The following is a 20,334-nucleotide window of genomic DNA, read 5'->3' as shown; positions in this document are numbered from 1 at the left end:
TTCTATCAATGCCTTCAGAAATACCTTCACTAAACTATTTGTCTGAAACCAGGAGGAAGATACACAGTTATGTGGAGGGTGGGTGGAGAAAGTCACTTGCCAAATGCACACAGACATTCAAAAGGACAGAAAAGTCTTGTGGAGAGAACAATTGGGTAGGATCTGTATTGCTGGTGTCCTGCACTAACATAACTTGGGAAATCAGTGCCAGTAAGGTCAGTGGACCATTCTGTCCTTCCCCATCTCTTTAGGGCATTCACTGGACTCTATTGCTGGTCTTAAAGCCATCGTAGCTGTTGCCTACCCTGGGAAAACTGATTTGTACAGTTCTATTGAGGCACCATTTATCCCTGAAGTGTTGTCAACTTGTCTTTCTTGGTGTGGCCCGTCATCTCTCATCCTGGAAAAGCTTCACTTGCTATATTTCTACTTGCCAAACTGCAGCAGTGTGAGGAGCTACACAGACCATCACCCAGTTTCTGATTGCTTCTGAAGGATATGCAGCAGGTTCCCTGCTCCATGCTTTTGCAGCAAGGCAGGCCAGAAGGTATGAATTCAGAGGGGTATTTGTCTGCTGCAGCAGAAACCAACAGATGCCTTGTGACACCTACAAAACAAACATGTTTTACTATAGTACCATTTTGTGTAGATTAGCACCTACTTCCTTTGATGCCTGTAGTAGGTCCTTACTTCGCAGATGCTCACAAACATGTTTAAACAATGAAAAGACAGCAAGGTCCAAAGATCATAAAAAACGGAAAGACCCATTATTCCAGCTTTCTGTTTATTGGCACCCTAGAGCAAGGGTCTACAACCCATGGCTCTCCAGATATTCATGGACTACAATTCCCATCAGCCCCTGCCAGCATGGCCAATTGGTCATACTGGCAGGAGCTGATGGGAATTGTAGTCCACGAATATCTGGAGAGCCACAGGTTGCAGACCCCTGCCCTAGAGGAACAGGGAAGGAGACCAGTTGCTTTTGATCCAGATCCTCTGCTCAGTGGGTTCTATATATTCAAACAACTCACCAAAAATGGAGGTGAATTGTCCGTAAGCCGTTGTTCCTGAGTCTAATCTACAGGTTTCAGCCATCAATCCAGATTTACATTAGATGCTAAGATGCAGAATTTAATGGTTTTCAGACAGGTCTGCATTCTGTCACTTCAGGGCTTGACAGATGGTGTGCAAGAAAACTTTTACTGAAAATAAAAACATAAGAAGATGTGGTAATAAGAACTGGGTACATCCAAAACTAGTAGGACCAAAACAGTCTGGAGTGGTGACGCCACTGAAACACCTTAAAATCTATATTTATGTTGTTTTGAAAATGGTTTATTTATTTGCTTAACCCACAAGAGGCTCTGTGGAAAGGCAGAGGGGAGTCCAGCCTTCGTAAATTATTAACCACTTGATTCACACGCTTTGCACAGGAGCAAATGTTTGCAGAACTGTTAATCAATTAAGAAAGAGGGGATTGCAAGATAATCCAAGCCTCTTCTGAGATGTCCTAGTGGGGCTAGCCTCAAGAGGCCTCCAAGATGAAGGACTGAATAGAGGCCCAGTAAACTGTGGTGTGCGTTGCCTCGTGATAGAAAGAGTACGGACACTGGAGGCAGTGTCATTGACTCACCACATGCCACCCAGGAGATATTGGCACAAACTAGGTAAACTGTGGATTTATGAGGATCACTGCCTGCTCTTTGCCCAGTTCATCTCAAGTAAAGAACTGTGAAATGTAATGGACAAATATTGAATCCTGCCTGAGCACCATCAAGACATTCAAAGACAAGCAGCAGAGATCCCACAGGCTCTCCCTCAAGGCATAATGCCAACCCATGGAAAGGACCCAATGACCCCAGTGGCCTATTGGAGTCTCTTTCCTGAGATACCAGGGGGAACCCAAAAGGTTTTCAGAAGAAATAATTTTGCTTGTGTTAAAATGGAACGAAAAGCCAGTCTCTGTCCTCAACCCAGAGGAATGTTCTAAATGGAAGCAAGGGGATACTGGTTAAGCCGCTGTGCTGTAGTGATTCGTGCTGAACTAAAAATGGAGGAGACCTGTGTAGTATCTCCAGGGCTACTGTACTCACTCAGGCACTCCTACTGAGGATAAAATGGAAGAGAACTACGGTATGTACACGACTCTAAACCCAATGGCGAAGACATGGGATTTAAAAGTGACGAACTAGCCCCTGTGGCAGTAAAGAGCAAATATAAAGTGTGAAATGATTCACACAATTAGTATGTCACAATTAGTATTCACACAATTAGTGTAAAGTGTGCAGTTATTCACACAATTAGTAATTCACACAATTAGTATGTTTGCCTATAGTTTTAATCTGCAAGGGGGGAAATCTTACGGTCTTAAACTGACAGAAGCTGTTGAAGCTCTGTTCTGTCCTGGATCTGGAGTACTGTTTACTTCAACTACAATAAGTTTAAAAGCTTCAAAGGGGTAGCTGTGTTAGTCTATTGTAGCAAAATGAAACAGAAGTCTGGTGGCACTTCAAAAACTAACAGAATTCATCCCAGCATGACCTTTCATGAGTCAGAGCTCTCACTTCTTCAGAAAGAAGGAAATAATTTTGTGCACATTTATTTTAAAAAACCAATGAGGGGTTAGGGAGGAGGAGTTGAAGTAGAGAGAGGCATTGTGTGGATCCTGTCATAAATTTTTCAGATGTAGTTCTCTGTGTAATGTAATCCCCCCCTTATTTTCCTTATAAATGCATGCAAAACTATTTCCTTCCAATATGCATCTGAAGAAGTGAGTTTGGTTTCACAAAAGGTAATACTAGGATAAATGTTGTCAGTCTTGAAGGTGAAAGAGAAAGGTGCAAGAGAAAGTTTCTAGACCAGACTGTCTTTCCAGATAATTAGTTATTAACACAATAAGGGCACAGTTGCCACCACATTATAATGAAGAATCTTGTGTGAAGAATCCCATCTCCAGGGGAAGGGGCAACGTTTCCTGGGTGGCCTGAACTTCGCACAGGTCCATGTGTCATTCTGTGCCTGACACACTCCCACTCCCAATGAGTGACTGCACAAGAACTACAAAGATGAATCAGTGCGCTGGAGCCAAAGAAGACCAGTGAGTGGCAGAGGAACAAAGATCTCAAAGCTGGACTGCAGGTCATGGGGGTAGCTGGAAGATTGCAAAGGTGGAGAACCTGAGGAAGCTGGCAACAGAGAGCAGGAACTCTGAAAAGGTGTGAGATGATCAAAGGAGAAAGGCAAAAACTGACAAAAGGGCTAGCATACCAGAGAGAGAGGAGAAGTCAGACTCTGCAGCTTACAGAAAGGGAACAGATAGAATACCAGAGGTAGAAATGCACCGGAGGGGGGGGGGATGGGTCACATGAAGAAGCAGTGGTTCAGGATAGTTCAGAAATCCAGTGGAACGGGTAAGAACTCGGCTGAGTTCCCAGTACTGCGTTATCCACTACCCCACCTCCATGGGAAGGTTTCAAAATACGACACAATTATTTTGCCAACATTAAAAGTTGTCTGCATCCTAACCTAAAATTAACATGCACTCCAAAACATAAAAATACCCTCCAACTCCAGTCAAAAGTCCCTTTGAAATGCACATCTGCAAAACAAGAGGCTTGGCCACTGTCCTCCAGTTAGCATAACACCTCACGACGCATGCTCAGGGACACCTTTCAACAATGGAAAAAGCCAGGCAGCCCTGTGAATAATCCCTCCTCTGTGTCCTCAGTCAGTCCTTGGATCACCTCGCTTTCTTGAGATGGTCTCACCTCCGTAAACAGCCTCGGCAGTCGAGCATTTGTAGCCAGCCTTAGCAGGAGAAGCCTCAACAAGGTCACAGTTATATGTCCACCTCCCAACTGTTGGCTGCAGCCAACACCTGGCTAGAAACCAGCTCAAAATGTTCCATCCCCAGCTTCCACCCCCAGCTCCTCCCCAGTTTCTCTCTTACCCACATGGTGTGTAAAAGAGATGGACCAAGGGTCTGAACCACCTCCTTTTTGTTTATCCATATCATCATTGCTCATCTCTTCAACATTCACTGAACGAGGCACCAACTCCTCCTTTACCTCTAGGTTCTTGGGATGAAAGGTGAGAACTGTTCTTAGAGTGCATGTCTGGTCATATAAACAGACATGGTGAATGCACTTGGAGGGTGGGTTCCTCTAACTTTCCACATTACACCCCAAAGAAGTAGGGAACCCCTTCTCCGTGCTGTGCTCTTTTTCTGTTCAGGGAGATACAATATGCCCTACCACCCAATTCCATTGGTTTGGTAAAGTCGGGGGGCACATTATATGAAATATGTGGAAGACAGGGAATTCGTTGTGGAAAACCACATGCCATAGATATGTGGTGAGAAATGCAGATGTCAGATCAACTTAAAAGACAGTGTCACCTCATTATTTAAACAAAAGTTGCCATCAAGTCACAGCCAGCTGTGAGTTTTCAAGGCAATAGTTGTTCCAATAGTTCCAATAGTTTGTTGTTGCCTGCCTCTGTGTAGCTGCACTAGACTTCCTTATTATTAACTAATTTATTTACGAAGCATATTTATATGTCACCTTTCTCCTGGAACTCAGGACTCAGAGTGGCTAACAAACATCAAAGGCATCAAAATCTAAGATGAGTACAATCACTTTAAATTCTAATACATCAAAACTTATCAAGTCTAATACACTTCCTAAGTGGTCTCCCCTCCAAGTACTGGCTAAGGCTGACCCGGCTTAGTGTCTGAAGAATCATTAGATCAGGCTAGCTTGGGTATCCAGGTCAGGACACAGCCACCAATCAAATCCTGCTCTCAGGGAATAGAATGACCAGCAATTTATAGTGTCAAAGGAAAGGCAAGTAGAGACCTTTTACATGGGTTAGATAGAAGGTCACCTTAAGTAGAGTTTCACCTTTCTAACTCAAGTGAAGACAATGGGCTTAGAAGGGTGAAACTCGGTTTAGGAATGCACTGTCAGTCACTAGAATCAGGGTCAAACTACATGAGAAATCCTTGATCGAATCTCCCAATGTTTTGGTCCTAAAAAGCAGCCGTGGGAGGCTCTAGCTGCAAGCATATCTGTCTTTGATTGTCTCCTTTGCCTATGAGGGCCATCTGCACTCCAGAAGGGTCCTCAACTAGTTTGACTGAAAAAATGGCATGAAGGGAAACAACAACAACAACAACAACAACAACAACAACAACAACAACAGTAGTAATAAATGTTATTCATACACCACCCACCCACCCATGCCCTTTGGCCCTGATCTGAATCTCTTTCCAAGTGACTACTTTTAAGGGGCAAAAAATACACTGAGAGATCCAGTCATGGATTTCTAATGCAGCATGTAGTCTGACCGTTAATCTACAGGTATATATATCAAGAAAGTTTTTTTCAAAGAAAGTCTGTAATATGCAAAGGGGAAAACAAAGGGTGAGCAAAGACTGGATAAACATATAAGCAGTAGTCCTGTGCCTGTTTGAATCTAAAAGTAGAGGCTACTTACATCCCACATAGGCCACTGCGGTCGGCAGCGGCAGAACTGCTGGTGATCCCTGGCCCTGCAACGATGCGGCTGGCCTCGACCCAGGCCAGGGCCTTTACGGCTCTGGCCCCTGCCTGGTGGAATGCTCTACCTCCAGCTGTCCGGGCCCTGCGGGGCCTGTAAGACAGAGCTATTCCACCAGGCTTTTGGAGGGGCCGGCCGCGGTCCCATCGCCCCCCACTGAAATCAAAGCTGTCTGTCTGGACCACCTTGGTTGGGCCCTAATTCCATCCTGGACCCTGCCTACCTCCTCCCCTTCTTCTTTTTTCTTATTTTGGCCTTTTAGATCGGGTGCCTGTGTGTGTATGTTTTACACAATTTTGTTGTTTTAATCTATTTATTGTTATTAACTGCTGTTGTGTTTTAATGGATTCAGTTTTTATGCTGTATTAAATTGCTGTTGGAAACAGCCATGTTGTGAGCTGCCTCGAGCCCTTCGGGGATGAGGCGGCCTATAAATTTAATTAATAAAATAAAAAAATACTGTGAGGCCCCTTCCGCACATGCAGAATAATGCACTTTCAATGCACGTTGAGGTTGGATTTTATTGTGTGGAATAGCAAAATCCACTTGCAAACAATTGTGGAAGTGGACTGAAAGTGCATTATTTTGCATGTTCGGAAGGGGCCAGAGACTCTTTTAAGGAAGTGTGTGACCACTAGAGAACTAGAGACTGGTGCTGATTTTCTGGACCCTATTTGAGGTTCTTGGGAACACTGATTCAAAGTAAGTGCTTGCAAGTATTCAAAGCCTTTGGACCAAACTTTAACCACCAGCCCTGGATGACAATTGGAATCATTACCCCCATATTGAAAGTCAGGAAGCTGAAACAGCTTGTAAATGGCTTGCTTACAGCCACTTAAGGGAGTTTATGACAGAGGCAAGAGTTGAATCAAGGGTTTCCCAATTAACAGCCCATGACCCTAGCCCTTATCCTTTGCTGTATACTGGCCTCAGCTTTATTCTTGCAGCTTTATCTGAAGTGAACCAGGGTTATTTGCATCCCACCTTTCTCTGCTAAAAATGGGCTCAACCTTTGGATTAGCTTCCAAAGATTTTCACTGGACTGTATCATTTAATAATCAGGACACTATGATTGCAAAGTGTGGGGAACAATACAAACAAAGGCATCTTTACTGAGTGCCCAGCAAGACACAAAGAATTGAGGAAGGAGGCAAAGTGGGTCAATTGGGGGCCTCTGGAGAAGCCACTCTGTCAAGGAGCTCAGGAGATAGCCAGACTGCAAAGCTACCCCACAGTCTGGCTGGTGAAAGGCATTGGTCATACCAACAGGCCTGTTCAATCAGCAACAGATTAGGACTGTAACAAGGAGACAAGTCACCAGCACAATTCTAAAGATGCTTAGCACATTTTGTTTTCCTTTTACACTGCTTAGGAGACACGGAGAACTCTCCCTCGTGACAGACATGCAAATACTGGTCTCTCTGACGATTTCCTAGAGGGGAAAGCAGTATTGGCATCAAAGCTAGGGGAGGATCCACCTCGACTTGGTGCCAAGGGGTTAAACTCACACCGAGTTCCTGAAGTCAGTTCCTTCCAAGTCAGATTCTGCCTGCTGGCTGCGGTTAGTGGGAAGGGATTCTGTTTTTAATAACATTATAAATAGGGCTGTGTTCAGCTTGCTGCAGACTCACTCTCTCTTTCACTCCTCTTTCTCCCTCCTCCTTTTGCTGCTGCCCCTCCTCTTCCCTGCACATCCACCTCAGCTCTATGGACATGGACCGTTCTGGCTTCTTAATCAAGCTCTCTGGCTTACTGCTGTGCCTCCTGCCCATTCTCCAGGCATGTCCCCAAAACTGTCACTGCCATGGAGGAGACCTCCAGCATGTCATCTGTGATAATGTTGGATTGAAAAAGATTCCTAAGGTGGCTGAGCAGACAAGGCTCCTCAACCTGCAAAGGAACAACTTCCCTGTCCTGCCAACCAATGGCTTTAGGGAGATGAAAAGCCTGGTCTCCCTCCATCTCCAACATTCCCACATCAAGGAGATCTCCAGTGGAGCCTTCCGGGGCCTGAAGCAACTGGTTTACCTTTATTTGTCCAACAATGATATCAGCATCATAAAACCAGGAGCCTTTGATGACCTGACAGAACTCACCTACCTCTACCTAGACCACAACAAGATCTCTGAACTGCCCAAGGGGGTCCTCTCCCCACTGATTAACCTTTTCATCCTGCAGCTGGGGAGCAACAAGCTCCGAGAGTTGAGAGCAGGAGCCTTCCATGGTGCCAAGGACCTTCGCTGGCTCTATCTCTCCAATAATTCCATCACCTCAATCCAGCCTGGGGCTCTGGATGATGTAGAAAACCTAGCCATCTTCCACCTGGATAAGAACCAACTGAGCAGCTACCCACTGGGGGCAATGAGCAAGCTGAGAGTGGTGGAGGACCTGAAGCTGTCACACAACCCCATGAAGGTCATCCCAGATTTTGCCTTTCAGTCCTTTGGGCGCTATATAGAGACACTCAGCCTGGAAAACATGAACCTTGAAAAGGTAAGAGCTCCTTAGCATTCCTCTTACCCTTCCCAAAATTACATATCCATTATTCACTCCCTTTAATGACAAAATTTTGTGATTGTGTGCCTACTAGTAGGGCAGCAAAACAGGGCCACCCCTAGAAAAGACAAGTTCATGCATGATCACTGAACCGCCTGAGAATACAAATAATAATTCCAGCAATTTAAATGAAGAATAAGAAGAAACAATGCTTCTAACTTGTCCTGATAAGGACTGAGCCTGCTTATTGCCTTCTGGGAAGCATGGAATGTCAAGGGAAATAGAGCAGGGAGGGAAAAAGGGCCTGTTTGAGACTTTTACAATTTATGATATTCCAGAAGATTTATGTCTGGGGCAGTTGTCTCAATTGTTTACCACTCCCTCACTCCGCTCGGGGCCCAAATGATTGTTGCAATTTACTTTTGTAAGGAAAAGTGCTGCTCCTCTTCACTCTGTCTTCACTCATGCCCTCAACCTCTGCAGTGAGAGGCATTTTACTACCATGTTTAGAATACAGTGCTGGTTTGGTTCCCAGTTGCTGCCACCAAGTTCCGTAGAATAAAGGAACAGGGCTGCACTCTGGGACACAGCAGGTTTCTAATACCAGGGACAGAGATAGTCAGTAGCAGAGGTCAAGCTTAAGTTTCACTCCAATGGAGTCCTAGTGAGGACTCCTTGTGAGGACATAACATTCCATTATCCCATAACATTAATTACTAGGAAGCAACAGTAAAATTCTGCACTTGGGAACAAAACTGTAATGGAAGGAAGCCCCACCCACCACCCCTGACCCTGAACAGTTATTCAAAAGGTTGCACAGTCTGAACAGATACTAATCGCAGTGACTCTGTAAAGAAGAAAGGGGCCACAGTTACAACAGAGACTTGGTGACCAACTGAATATTTGTTATCATTAAGACAGAAGATAAAATATCTTTGAAACTGCAGCCTCTCTCTTATTCTTCCAAATTCTGTAAAGCACAAAGTCCGTACAAGGAAAAATCACGTCAGTCATTAGTAAAACAGTAGCTAAAATACTATTTAAATGTTGAAAAAGTAATTGATCTATATAAGTTCTCATCATTTACATTTGTTTCCTAAATTTGAAAAAAAAAACTTGTTCTGAAATATCATCCCCTCTATTCACAAAGCTACACGGTCCTTTTCTCCTTCAAGTTCCCACTCATTAGTACCTAAAGTCTTTGGTGTCGCCTCACCATCGTTGAATCATATGAATTATACTGCTATCTCCCTTTCCTCTAGCCCACCTTGTTACTATTTGAAATTCCTATTCCCTCCCACACCTTTTCCTGTATATCTCATAATTTTGGCAAGACCAGTGTTCGGGGTCTGCAGTGACATGCCAAAACTGGCAAATAATTGTTTATAGTAATAACTGAACTCAAGATGTCTAATTCTGAACTAACAAAACAAATGATGCAATGAAAACAAGTGTATGTGAGGGAGAGAGTGACAGACAGGTGATTGGCAGAGGAATGACCGAACAAGGGAATTGTGAGAAAACAGTGGCAAGTCCACACCCAAACTAGCAAAAGAGAGCACAATACTGTTTAATTTCTAAATACCAGACTAGTTATCTGCTCCTAGCTAGACTTTGGAGTGGGTGAGTACTGTGATTGCCACTGAAGAGATTATTAGTAGCACAGTCTAGTAAGTATGCCACAGAGAGGCAGACTGAGCTCATACAAGGTTGTTTACCCTTCTCCTCCTGAACCGTACACTTTATAAAGAAGGATTTGTTTATTGATGATCTCTCAAGAGAAACCCTCACAGTATTCCACAAAGATGCTCTGTTCTGATCCTGAAAGCTGAAGGGACATTCAGGAAATGCAGGGAAAAAGCTTCCCTTCTTCTCACTGAATGAGTCATGATGACCCTGAGGTAATAGCATCATGCTCAAGGTGCTACTTGTAAACAGGAGGCAGCAGTGACATCACGCTGGATGAAGTCTGTTCCTGGTGGGAAAGGAGGCCACATCAAAGAGAAGCAGCAGAATGGAAGACATCCAAGTGAGCAAACCATGCAGATCTCAGTGTGCTCTGGTACCCCTTTTCCCCAGGTGAATCAACACAGCCACTCAGAACAAGATGGTAACTAATTTGGCCAGGAATGAAGACTGGCCAAATGAAGAATAAAAACAGAACCCACCAACATGAAAAAAAATCCCTGCGCAGTGTATATATTTCTGGCACACGAAATTAAATAAATGCTTTTAAAATGACTAAAAAGTTCCACAGAGATCAGATATTGACAAAGGATGCTGTGTCATATACTGTTGATAGGGCCAAACAAAAAAAGGGGAAGTAACATGAACCCATTTACACGATGGTGAAAATACTTTCCATCTTGATACTAACCTCAGTAATATTCAAACATTTCAGTGTAACCTCCACAAAAAGATTATCATTTGACTGATGGATGAGAAAAATCTTGAAGTAGCCATACATTTCCTTCAGCCTTCATTTAGATATGACAAGGTCAAACAAATGATGCAACATTTAAAAAATGCCTATGAGGCACAGTCTCTTCCTTCAGTCAAGAATCCTGGATTGCGGTATGAACACAGCTCATCACATTTATAAACACAATCTGGATTTTTCCGACTGTGTGCTTTGTCATAATGGTGAGGACCATGAAGGAGCTGTCCACAGCACTATATCCAAGCTACATCTTGCACTATCAAGTTTCTGGCAGAGTGCTATTTTCAATCCAGCTCCCATTGGTAAAAGCTCTTGATTTTTCTTCCAACTTCAATATCTAGACTTGTATCTACTCTAGCTCAATTGAGTAATCTCAACTTGCTTTGGAATCCCAGCCACTGACTTCCACATATAAAATTCAGGCTTCTGCCTTAGGTTATGCTGGTGGCATGGAATCTGCTATAACATGGCTCCCTCCCATGCTACTGGTGTAATGTAAGAAACGCTGGGCCACAAGAAATCAGCCTGTGCTGTGTCCTCTCCCTATGCTAGCACTACAACTGGCATACCATAACCCCATGTCACCCCTGCAACACACATGCAAACATTCCTTTCTGCTTCTCTGATAGCTTTCCTTTCCTGATGGATGCTCTATTGTTCTCTTTTGTTTTAGCAAACCCACATGGCTTTCTACACGCTCTCAAACACAGGACCCACACATCATTTTTGGGGGCCTACCGAAACTTGTAACACGCACATGCACACAGATTCAGTCCTGTGCACACAATTCTTGAGTCATGAAAGAAAATGTTGTATTTTTGTTTTTGAAATGGCATGAATAGATCACAAACCACATCACAAAATCCAACATCAAGAGTTGCTGTACCCAAGAGAAAGTACTCAACTGAAGTACATAAAGATATTAAGAATTCAAGTATCTGCATATGAAATGAAAGAATCTCCTGGAGGAAGCTCATCCCTTCCAAGCATCAAATACTGTTTGGACTACCACAAGCGGCATGTTTAGCCTTGCCAAAACTAAATAATTAGCCTTGCCAATAACTAAAGCAGAATCGGTTGGGGTTCATTTAGTGATTGGCTACAGTAATTTTTTTTACTCATAATTGTCTAGCATTCAGATGATCCAGTGAGGTAATTTGTTCAGATGTAAGTCTAACCAACATTGCTTACTGCTCAGTTACTGACAACATTGATATTAAAATAAGAGTTGACTATTTCAATAGAAAAGCACTGTGCAGGAAACAGGGGATACCCAGTAGTTAACACGTGAAATCATCCACTAGAAATTATATCTGGGTAATGTAGTACGTGTAGAAATATTATGATAACTTGGCTAATCAGTGGCTTCTAACACAGTTTATGGTGACACATTTATATTTTCAGGGATCCTCCCAAATGACAATGAGAATTAAGAGAGAAAGAAAACCAGAAGGAAGAGCTGTTCTAGTTCTCTCTCCTTTCAAAGTTTTGCAAAACAGCTATATTCTAAGCAAACCCAAAAGGTATACATTCGGCAGCATCCCAAGCAAGAGGGAAGAGAGAAAGGGGCGAGTAATCTGAGGACCTGGAAATCTGCCTTGTTGTTTTGACTGTTCTGGAGAGCCAAGTGTAATTTTCCATTAAGAGGTCCCGGGGCTCTGCCAAAGTCTACAGACCCCTCCAGTCTTGACAAATACTCCTGTCCAAGAACAGTTCCGTGAATGTGGCAACTGGGCATGAGAAGAGATTTCAGCTTGGAACACCCAAAGAATATCTGTACCAGTTGAACAAATGTCTAGAAAGAGATGGGAGGGACCAGAACAGGCCCTCTAAGAGGCCCAGGGAGAACTGAGGCATTTGAAGAGTTTGTGGCCCCTAGCCATAATATATATTTTAAAAAGAAAGATGACACATGAAGTCCATAAAAACACATTGCAAAACTTATCAAATGCCAAAAAATGTATAAAGATGTATACATTAGACGCAGGGGTGTCAAACTCGCGGCCCTCCAGATGTTCATGAACTACAATTCCCATCAGTCCTTCCCAATATGAGCATTGGCTATACTGGCAAGGGCTGATGGGAATTGTAGTTCATGAACATCTGGAGGGCCGCAAGTTTGACACCTGTGCATTAGAGGCTCTCCATGAAAAAGAGGCCCAGGACCAATGGTCTCTGCCCCTCTTCCCACTGATAGGCCCTGGGCCACAGCACACCTTTTCTAATCAGAAACCTTCAGTGGCATACTAAAAACCAACAGAAAACAGGTCCAGTTAGACCTTTTTGCCTAAAAACAACATTGGAATTTAAAATCAGATAGACGGTAGGTGCTCCAAATATTTTGTCCAGAAGGCATCATTTTACTGATCTTCTTTTAAGTTCAGGATATTCTTATGTGAGATCTTTCCATCAGAACTGCAGCCAAAAAGAGATGCCACCAAAGCTGTTATCATCTTTTTCTAGTCAGCCCAAAGAGTTTGACTGAGAAATGTATCTGAACTTTTCTTTCCTTTGGCAAGTAGAGGCCCAAATAAATGAGAACAAATGTCTTCATGCAGCGGGCAATTAAAGATGACATGTAGAATCGTATCTGGAGAATTTGTACCACAAGGACATAGACTCTCCTGAAATGGAGTATGTCAGAATCTTACTATTGTTACTGAAGAGGGAAAGGTGTTTAATCTTGCCAGGGAGAAAGCTCTTTGTTGCAATGGTGTGGTTAATGAAGACAGATAGTTTGTTCTCATGCCATCCTTTACAGGTATGCCTAAGGCACCCAGTGAGCATATCCTCGCACACCTTTTCTATAAATTAAAAGGAAATGCATATTTATTTGAGAAATGCTCACAAATTCTCTAGATGCAAAGAGGCTGTTTGCCAAATAGGAAATTCACCAGCTTTAAAGGTTGAAAATAAATTGAGATTTCCCTATAAAACAAGTCTTGGCTTAACTCAGGGGGTTTCTAGTGATCATTGCTTGCTCTTCTTTCAGTTTTCAGATAAAGCATTTGCTGGTGTAACCACACTGAAGACTGTTCACATTGAGAACAATAAACTTCACAATCTTCCTGGTAACTTCCCATTCGGCAGTCTGGAGACATTGACCTTGTCTAACAATCCATGGCATTGTTCCTGTCAGCTAGCACCCCTGCGCAGGTAAATAAGTGCTATGTTTCACTGAGTACACCGTCAGGAAAAGTGTGTGGGGAGGACGGAATATTGGTTAGGTGGGTTTTCCGGGATGTGTGGCTGTGGTCTGGTGGATCTTGTTCCTATCGTTTTGCCTGCATCTGTGGCTGGCACCTGCAGAGGTGTATCACAGAGAACAGAAGGACAATTGTTAGGGCAAATCTCCTGGGGAGGAGGAGGAGGAAGAAGAGTTGGATTTATATCCCCCCTTTCTCTCCTGGAAGGAGACGCAAAGGGGCTTACAAACTCCTTTCCCTTCCCCTGCCCCCACAACAAACACCCTGTGGGGTAGGTGGGGCTGAGAGAGCTCTGTAGAGCTGTGACTAGCCCAAGGTCACCCAGCTGGCATGTGTTGGAGTGCACAAGCTAATCTAGTTCCCCAGATAAGCCTCCACAGCTCAAGTGGCAGAGCGGGGAATCAAACCCAGTTCTCCAGATTAAGTGCACCTGCTCTTAACCACTATTCCACGCTGGCTCTCTAAGAAAGCATCACACCATGCACTGGTGCTGATGCATAAACTAACCAATATTCAATGTATTGTCAAAGGCTTTCAGTGTGAAACAGACTTTTCTCTATGAGGATTTTAAAAAATACTGTTTATACCTCACTTTACTCCCCAACGGGGACCCCAAGTAGTTTACAACTTTTGTTTGCCATGCCTACATTTGACCCTCACAGCAACATTGCGAGGTAGGTTTACACATACTCATCCAAAAAGTATTTGTGACTGGCCCAACCTGAGTCCCCCAGATCCTTGTGCAACATTCTAATCACTATACCACTAGCCGCTTGTTCGTTCTTTTCTAGGTGGCTGGAATCCACGCGCTCACGCCCTGATGCAGCTTGTGCATCACCTTCTGCAGCTCGAGGAAATCAGATCAGAGACGCTGCTGCACTCCGCAGCTGCAGGCTCCCCAGTAAGAGATCCAAGAAGGGAAGCCGCCATTAAGCAGGTACTTGAGAATTTTTCCTTTTTTGCTAAAAGCCACATACCCTGCACAAAAAGCCTTGTTGGCCACACATAACACTTTGTCATTTACAATAAGTATGCAATTATGGTATCATTTCTTTCTTTTTACTTGCTTCCAATTACTTTTAGCAGCTATGTAGCAATTGCTTGGGAAATATTAGACTGTCAACATAGATTTCCTATTGTTTTTAAAATAAGGAAGCATATTCCTCCTGTTTTGAATATACAACAACTCCAGGGAAATGCCAGTCAGAGAAGCTCACCAAATACTAGGTGGAGCTAGGATGTGTCTAAACACATAAACAGCTGCCTGATTCATCTGCTTGGAAGACCTTTCTGTTGTTTATTGTTCCACCATCCCCCTTTCTTTTTCTCTTTCACAGGCCCCAGGAACAGCTAGTCCAGGTGACTGGCCGCTTTAACCAATCAGAAAACTACTGACTTCTTCCAAGCCCTACATCCCCAAGCATCTTCTTCCTTTCCTCTGAGAAGTATAAACCCAGTCCCGTCCATCTCCTGCCAAATGCAGAAGACAGGATGGAATTCACCATTCAATTGTTTTTTCCCCTGATATTATATGTATTATAACTTATGCATGAGAATGCTAAGACAAGCTAAACTAGATCCTGATGATAAACAACAGTCATCTCTCCAGACCTAATTCAAGCCACTCAGTTCATCCTCAGGTTTATGAAAACAAGTAGCAAACAAAAAGGTTCTCCATATTCCCAGACCTCCAAATTGGTGGTTTTGACATTAGAAATTCAAAATTCTCCAGCACTAAAATCTTTAAGTGCCAACATATTATTTGACCATCAAGAAATTCAGAATATGTTATTTGGAAATTTGCAAAGTTTGCCAAGATCTGATTTGCCCAACTTGGGGATTAGAGTGATTGTTAGCACAGTAATACAGATACTGGGGAAACGACTGAAAAGACGCGGTGGAGGGAAGAGAAGGGTCAGCGCACTAGAGCTTAAACTGGTTTAAAAGTTAAGGGAACAGCTTCTACAGTGATGTGAAAGGTGGTTCCCCAAGAACAGGAAACTGAAAAAACTGCTGTCCTAGAGAAATATGACAGCACCAAGTGTCCATGTATAAAGAAGCAGAAAGATTATCCTTCACACCCTAGCAAATCATCACCATCTCAGTTCCTTAAAAACACAGCAGGAAGCAGGAAGGTGACTGTGATTTATCATAGTGGATTTATAATACCACAATTTCAACTTAACTGCATTTTTTATCCAGAAAGTTTATATAAATATATATTTATTCCTGTAACAGTGTAAATGACTCCTAGGAGGATTTGAAAAAAAAATAAGCAAAGATGCCTCCTATTCCTATGTAGAAAACAAATTGTATATTTTCTTATGTACAACTTCTGTATAAAGCTCTTGCTGCAAATACAAAGTGATCAAGTTTTCATGCACTTCTTTATCTCCACTGTGTGGCATATATTAAGGTTCAGGTATGATGACTCAGTGAATACTGCTGAAGTATAGTTCTGCTATTGCCTCACAGGTTGAAAATTGGAGTGTTGTGGGGTTTCTGGGCTGTATGGCCGTGTTCCAGTAGCATTTTCTCCTGACATTTTGCCTGCATCTGTGGCTGGTTGAAAATTCTTGAAAAAAGACATTTTTATTCCAGAAGGGGAGATTTTTGGATGAGTATGTGTAAACGTCTATGTGTCCATGTCTGTGCACATACAAACAAACTGTGTTAAAAGTATAGCCTGGACATGTTTGGGAAAATGGCCTTGTCTCTTTACCCAGAATCATTTACTGCAGCCATTGGTAGCATTTATTACAGTCCTGAAGGTGTACAAACCACAACTGCCATTCTGAACTACAGGAAATGGCAGACATGGCTGTTTCCCACACAGAAAATGGGTACTCTGCGGGCTGTGAAGGCAACGTGTGGGTCTCACCGGTCAACCCTACAGCAAGCCATTGCCTTGGGGTACAAATGGGAATTGCATGAATATCACAAGCATGCTCCAAAGAACCCAAACAATATGGCACCAAATTCATGTATGGCACCAAATTCATTGCACTCAGAAAGCTGTATGTGGTATTCAAGCTTTGTAGAGCTACATGATGAGACACAGGGGTTCAGCGAGTTCTAGGGGCTCTGAGATGTTCAAATGGATCTCATCCAGTTCGCTACAGCCCCTGCCAGCATGGCCAATTGGCCATGCTGGCAGGGGCTGATGGGAATTGTAATCCATGAACATCTGGAGAGCCAAAGGTTGCAGACCCCATCAGAACAGCTCAGAGAAATAAATAGCTTAAGGCCTCCCAAGAACTTGTAATAATGTTCATGGCTCTGTCATCAGAAGGTGGAGATGTGCGAACCAGGTGATGACTGCTGGGCAACTCCAATATTAATTGTGGGATCCAAGTACAGTGGACTTTTTGAACATTCATCTACCTGGCCTACTTTTATCTTGCCTTTTCTTCATGGTAGTTCTCTCCTCCATTTTAATTTCACAACAACCCTGTGTTGTAGGCTAGGCTGATACATCATGATTGGCCTAAGGTCAAGAAACATGTGCAACATTTATCAGATGGTCTCTCACAAGTATTGTGCTACAGAAACATAAATGCCACCAGGAGAAGCCAGTAAATTGTTCTTTCTTGCCTTCGAGCTATCCCACAGTTGACATTCAAACAAGTGGGAGTCCAGAGCATTTACCAGCCCTAAAGATATTCAAGTGTGCATTACACTAGGTGTTAACAATCTATGAACATTGAAAACTCTCAATTATTATTGGCACAGGACTACTAGGCAAAGTACACATTTACATGGAAGCCTTCTTGCTTCGGTACTGCATATCTCTGAGAAATCATGAGAAATTATTTTCAGAAACTCACTTGCTCAGAAGCAAGAAAAGTACATTGTGCCCACCAATAAGGGGGTGGGCACAATGCAATATGAACACCACCAAATTGGCTGGATTTACATGGAAACATCCAAATGCTTCACCTAGTATGGATTTTTTTAAGAAACTATGGGCTGAAGATTTGAAGCAGCATATTCAAATGGACTGAAAAAAATTCAATATAATCAGAAAATAAATGCAAACAATGCTCAGCTCGGAAAATTCCCCACAACTTTCACAAATCTCTTTTCACAGAATCTGCCTCATGTTTCTTTTCTTCTTCCACATTATCTGTTGCTGTTCCTCAAATTCACTACATTTCTTTAGGGTCCAGCTGAATATTAATTTCCCAAAGAAGATATGTGACTTGCCATTTTTAGTGGAAATTTAAAAATCAAATTAAGACTCTACATCATTGTGCTATACGCCCTGAGCCCATATTTTCATTTATTTATTAAAATGTTTACATTTTACTTTCTGTCTTTTGTAACGTCTCCAAGGTGGCTGACATCAGTTAGTGAACAACAAACAACAGCAATTTAAATCCAAACCAAACCAAACAGCAGAATGCAAACTGATGACCACAGCAGATGAGATGCTGTGAACTACAATTCAGAAGCTCCAGCACTTTTAAAAACTCAATTATCAGTCTCGAAGAGGCCCAATCCAGACTGGGATGCTCGCATGAAAGTGGGAAGGAGGCTAGACACCCCCTACACCATTTCCCCAGTCCAAAATGGCCCCAATGATCTACTAATTGCTCCACTTGGGAAACACACAAGTAAAGATATAGGGGGATCATCCTGAACCCAATTGGGGAAGGGTAGCCTATAAAAAGAATACATAGAGTAGCCTATAAATACGAATACAATTAACAAATGAAATATTCCAAGTTTTATCCCCAAACCAACCCCATTTTAGATTAGGAAAATAGTGAGGAGAGGGGCTTCAAAATGTCTGCCCCATGCCACAGTCCCAATCTACATCTGGCATCTGCACACCTGAGAACTGAGTTTATAAAAATACTGAGATCTCTGGACACAGAACTCCCAGAATCTACCTGGGAGAACCTGGAAGAATCCCACAGAGAACAACAGCAGACAACAATAAAACCAAAAACAGCAGCACCCAAAGGCTCCACTGAAAAGCTCCAATTTTGCCTGGTGTGCTCAGGCTAAAACACCACCACAGACAGAACGAAGCAAACTTCCCTTGGGAGGGAGATTTACAGTGAAATCCTAAAAGGAATTACATCCTTCTAAGTCCATTGAAGTAAAGGGATTTAGAATGCTGTAATTCTGCTTAAGAGTGGACAGTTGGACTCTCGGGGTCAGCACTGATTCTGTCCTGACCCGCACAGCATATTTCTGATCAGAAGGGGCACACAGAGGAAGTCCTCCAAAGACCATTGACCTAAAGAAAACTGCAACCCAAGGATAAATGCTAACTTACCACTATCTCCTGAATGTTCATCTTGTTCACAATCTTCTTAATAATTTCAGGAGGTGCTATTGACCCTGCAATGACTCCTGCAAGATAAAAACAAAACAAAAAACAAAGATGGCTTCCTTACATTCTTCTAAAGGGCCCTGCATATTTTAAATGCAATTAATGCCATGGAGTACAGTCCCCATTCTTATTCTTCAATTGTGAGATAAACCCAAATCTGAAACTGGAACTTTCCCAAATTAATTGAGATTTGCCCCTTCCGCACATGCAGAATAATGCACTTTCAATCCACTTTCACAACTGTTTGCAAGTGGATTTTGCTATTCACACAGTAAAATCCAGCTGCAAAGTGCATTGAAAGTAGATTGAAAGTGCATTATTCTGCATGTGCGGAAGAGGACACAACCAAATCTGAAGCAGTGTGGGAAGTCTCAATGAATTTGAATATAGTTTGCTCTCTGTTGCAAGCTGCTCGTGGCTCTCAGCTTTCATTTTTAATCATGATTGATAATTCTATTACTTGACAACAACATCAACAGCAACTTGTTAGTTTGCAAAGATTTACTTTTGAACTACTTCAATTCATTTCAATATAATCATTATAATGCAAGAATGCAAGATCGCAGTTTGAGTGGCATCTGCTGCCACACACTGGTAGATGTAGGAATAAGAACAGAAGAAAATACAGTGGAACCCCGGTTTTCATTGCCTTCTGTTTTCATCAGTTTCGGTTTTCATTGATTTTTTCAGTGAAAAATTTGTCCTCGAAGTTTCTTCTTCTACTGATTTGCCTCGTTGTCATTCGGGATTTGGCAGTAAGATGGCAGGGGTTTACTGGAGAAAAATCACCTCGACAAAGCTAAGTTGCAGGGCCGTGTTCAGCAACGGTTGTTTAATGGACTAAATGTCTTGGCTCCCATTTCTCTCAGACAAATCTTGAAGAGGCTACAGAAACAGACCTCTTTGGACAGCTTTCTGGTGCAACATTGGTCCACTGGCTCTGAAGCTGGTCCTAGTGTTATTGTTTGTTACTGTTTTCAACATTAAACACTATGTTTATTCACCCAAAAATGTGTTTTTGGTATGTTCTTTTGGAGTGCCTAGAATGGATTAATTTGATTTACATTGATTCCTATGGAAAAGTTTGCCTCGGTTTTCATCGGTTTCAGTTTTCATCGATTCTTTTCGGACGGATTACCAACGAAAACCGAGGTTCCACTGTATATTGTTCTCCTTGTGTTTTCAGGAATAACAGGGGTTGGGGGAGGGGCAGGGAGGGAATCCTTCAAACAACAAGAAGAAACACACTTTTTGGATGATGATTGCCATCTGTTTACTTGGGGCTGATT

General features: G+C 42.7%; 2 protein-coding genes across 3 annotated transcripts in view; one reads left to right on the top strand and one right to left on the bottom strand.

The window, feature by feature from the left end:
* The window catches only part of ACSF2 (acyl-CoA synthetase family member 2), a 59,261-nt gene that overhangs the window by 14,983 nt on the left and 23,944 nt on the right, over positions 1 to 20,334 (bottom strand). For both annotated transcript variants that reach the window (XM_048490334.1, XM_048490335.1), the window contains exon 10: positions 18,989 to 19,065. In XM_048490334.1, the coding sequence (XP_048346291.1) occupies positions 18,989 to 19,065 (77 nt within the window). The remainder of the gene's footprint in view (positions 1 to 18,988; positions 19,066 to 20,334) is intronic.
* Positions 7,172 to 16,078, top strand: CHAD (chondroadherin). Its single transcript, XM_048490336.1, has 4 exons — positions 7,172 to 8,052; positions 13,488 to 13,651; positions 14,493 to 14,638; positions 15,039 to 16,078. The coding sequence occupies exons 1-3, from the start codon at positions 7,267 to 7,269 to the stop codon at positions 14,632 to 14,634; spliced, it is 1,092 nt and encodes a 363-aa protein (XP_048346293.1). The 5' UTR covers positions 7,172 to 7,266; the 3' UTR covers positions 14,635 to 14,638; positions 15,039 to 16,078.

Source organism: Sphaerodactylus townsendi, linkage group LG03 (genome assembly GCF_021028975.2).
Source record: "Sphaerodactylus townsendi isolate TG3544 linkage group LG03, MPM_Stown_v2.3, whole genome shotgun sequence".
NCBI lineage: Eukaryota > Metazoa > Chordata > Lepidosauria > Squamata > Sphaerodactylidae > Sphaerodactylus > Sphaerodactylus townsendi.
The sequence above is the reverse complement of the archived record's forward strand: the minus strand, read 5'-3'. Positions and strand labels throughout refer to the sequence as shown.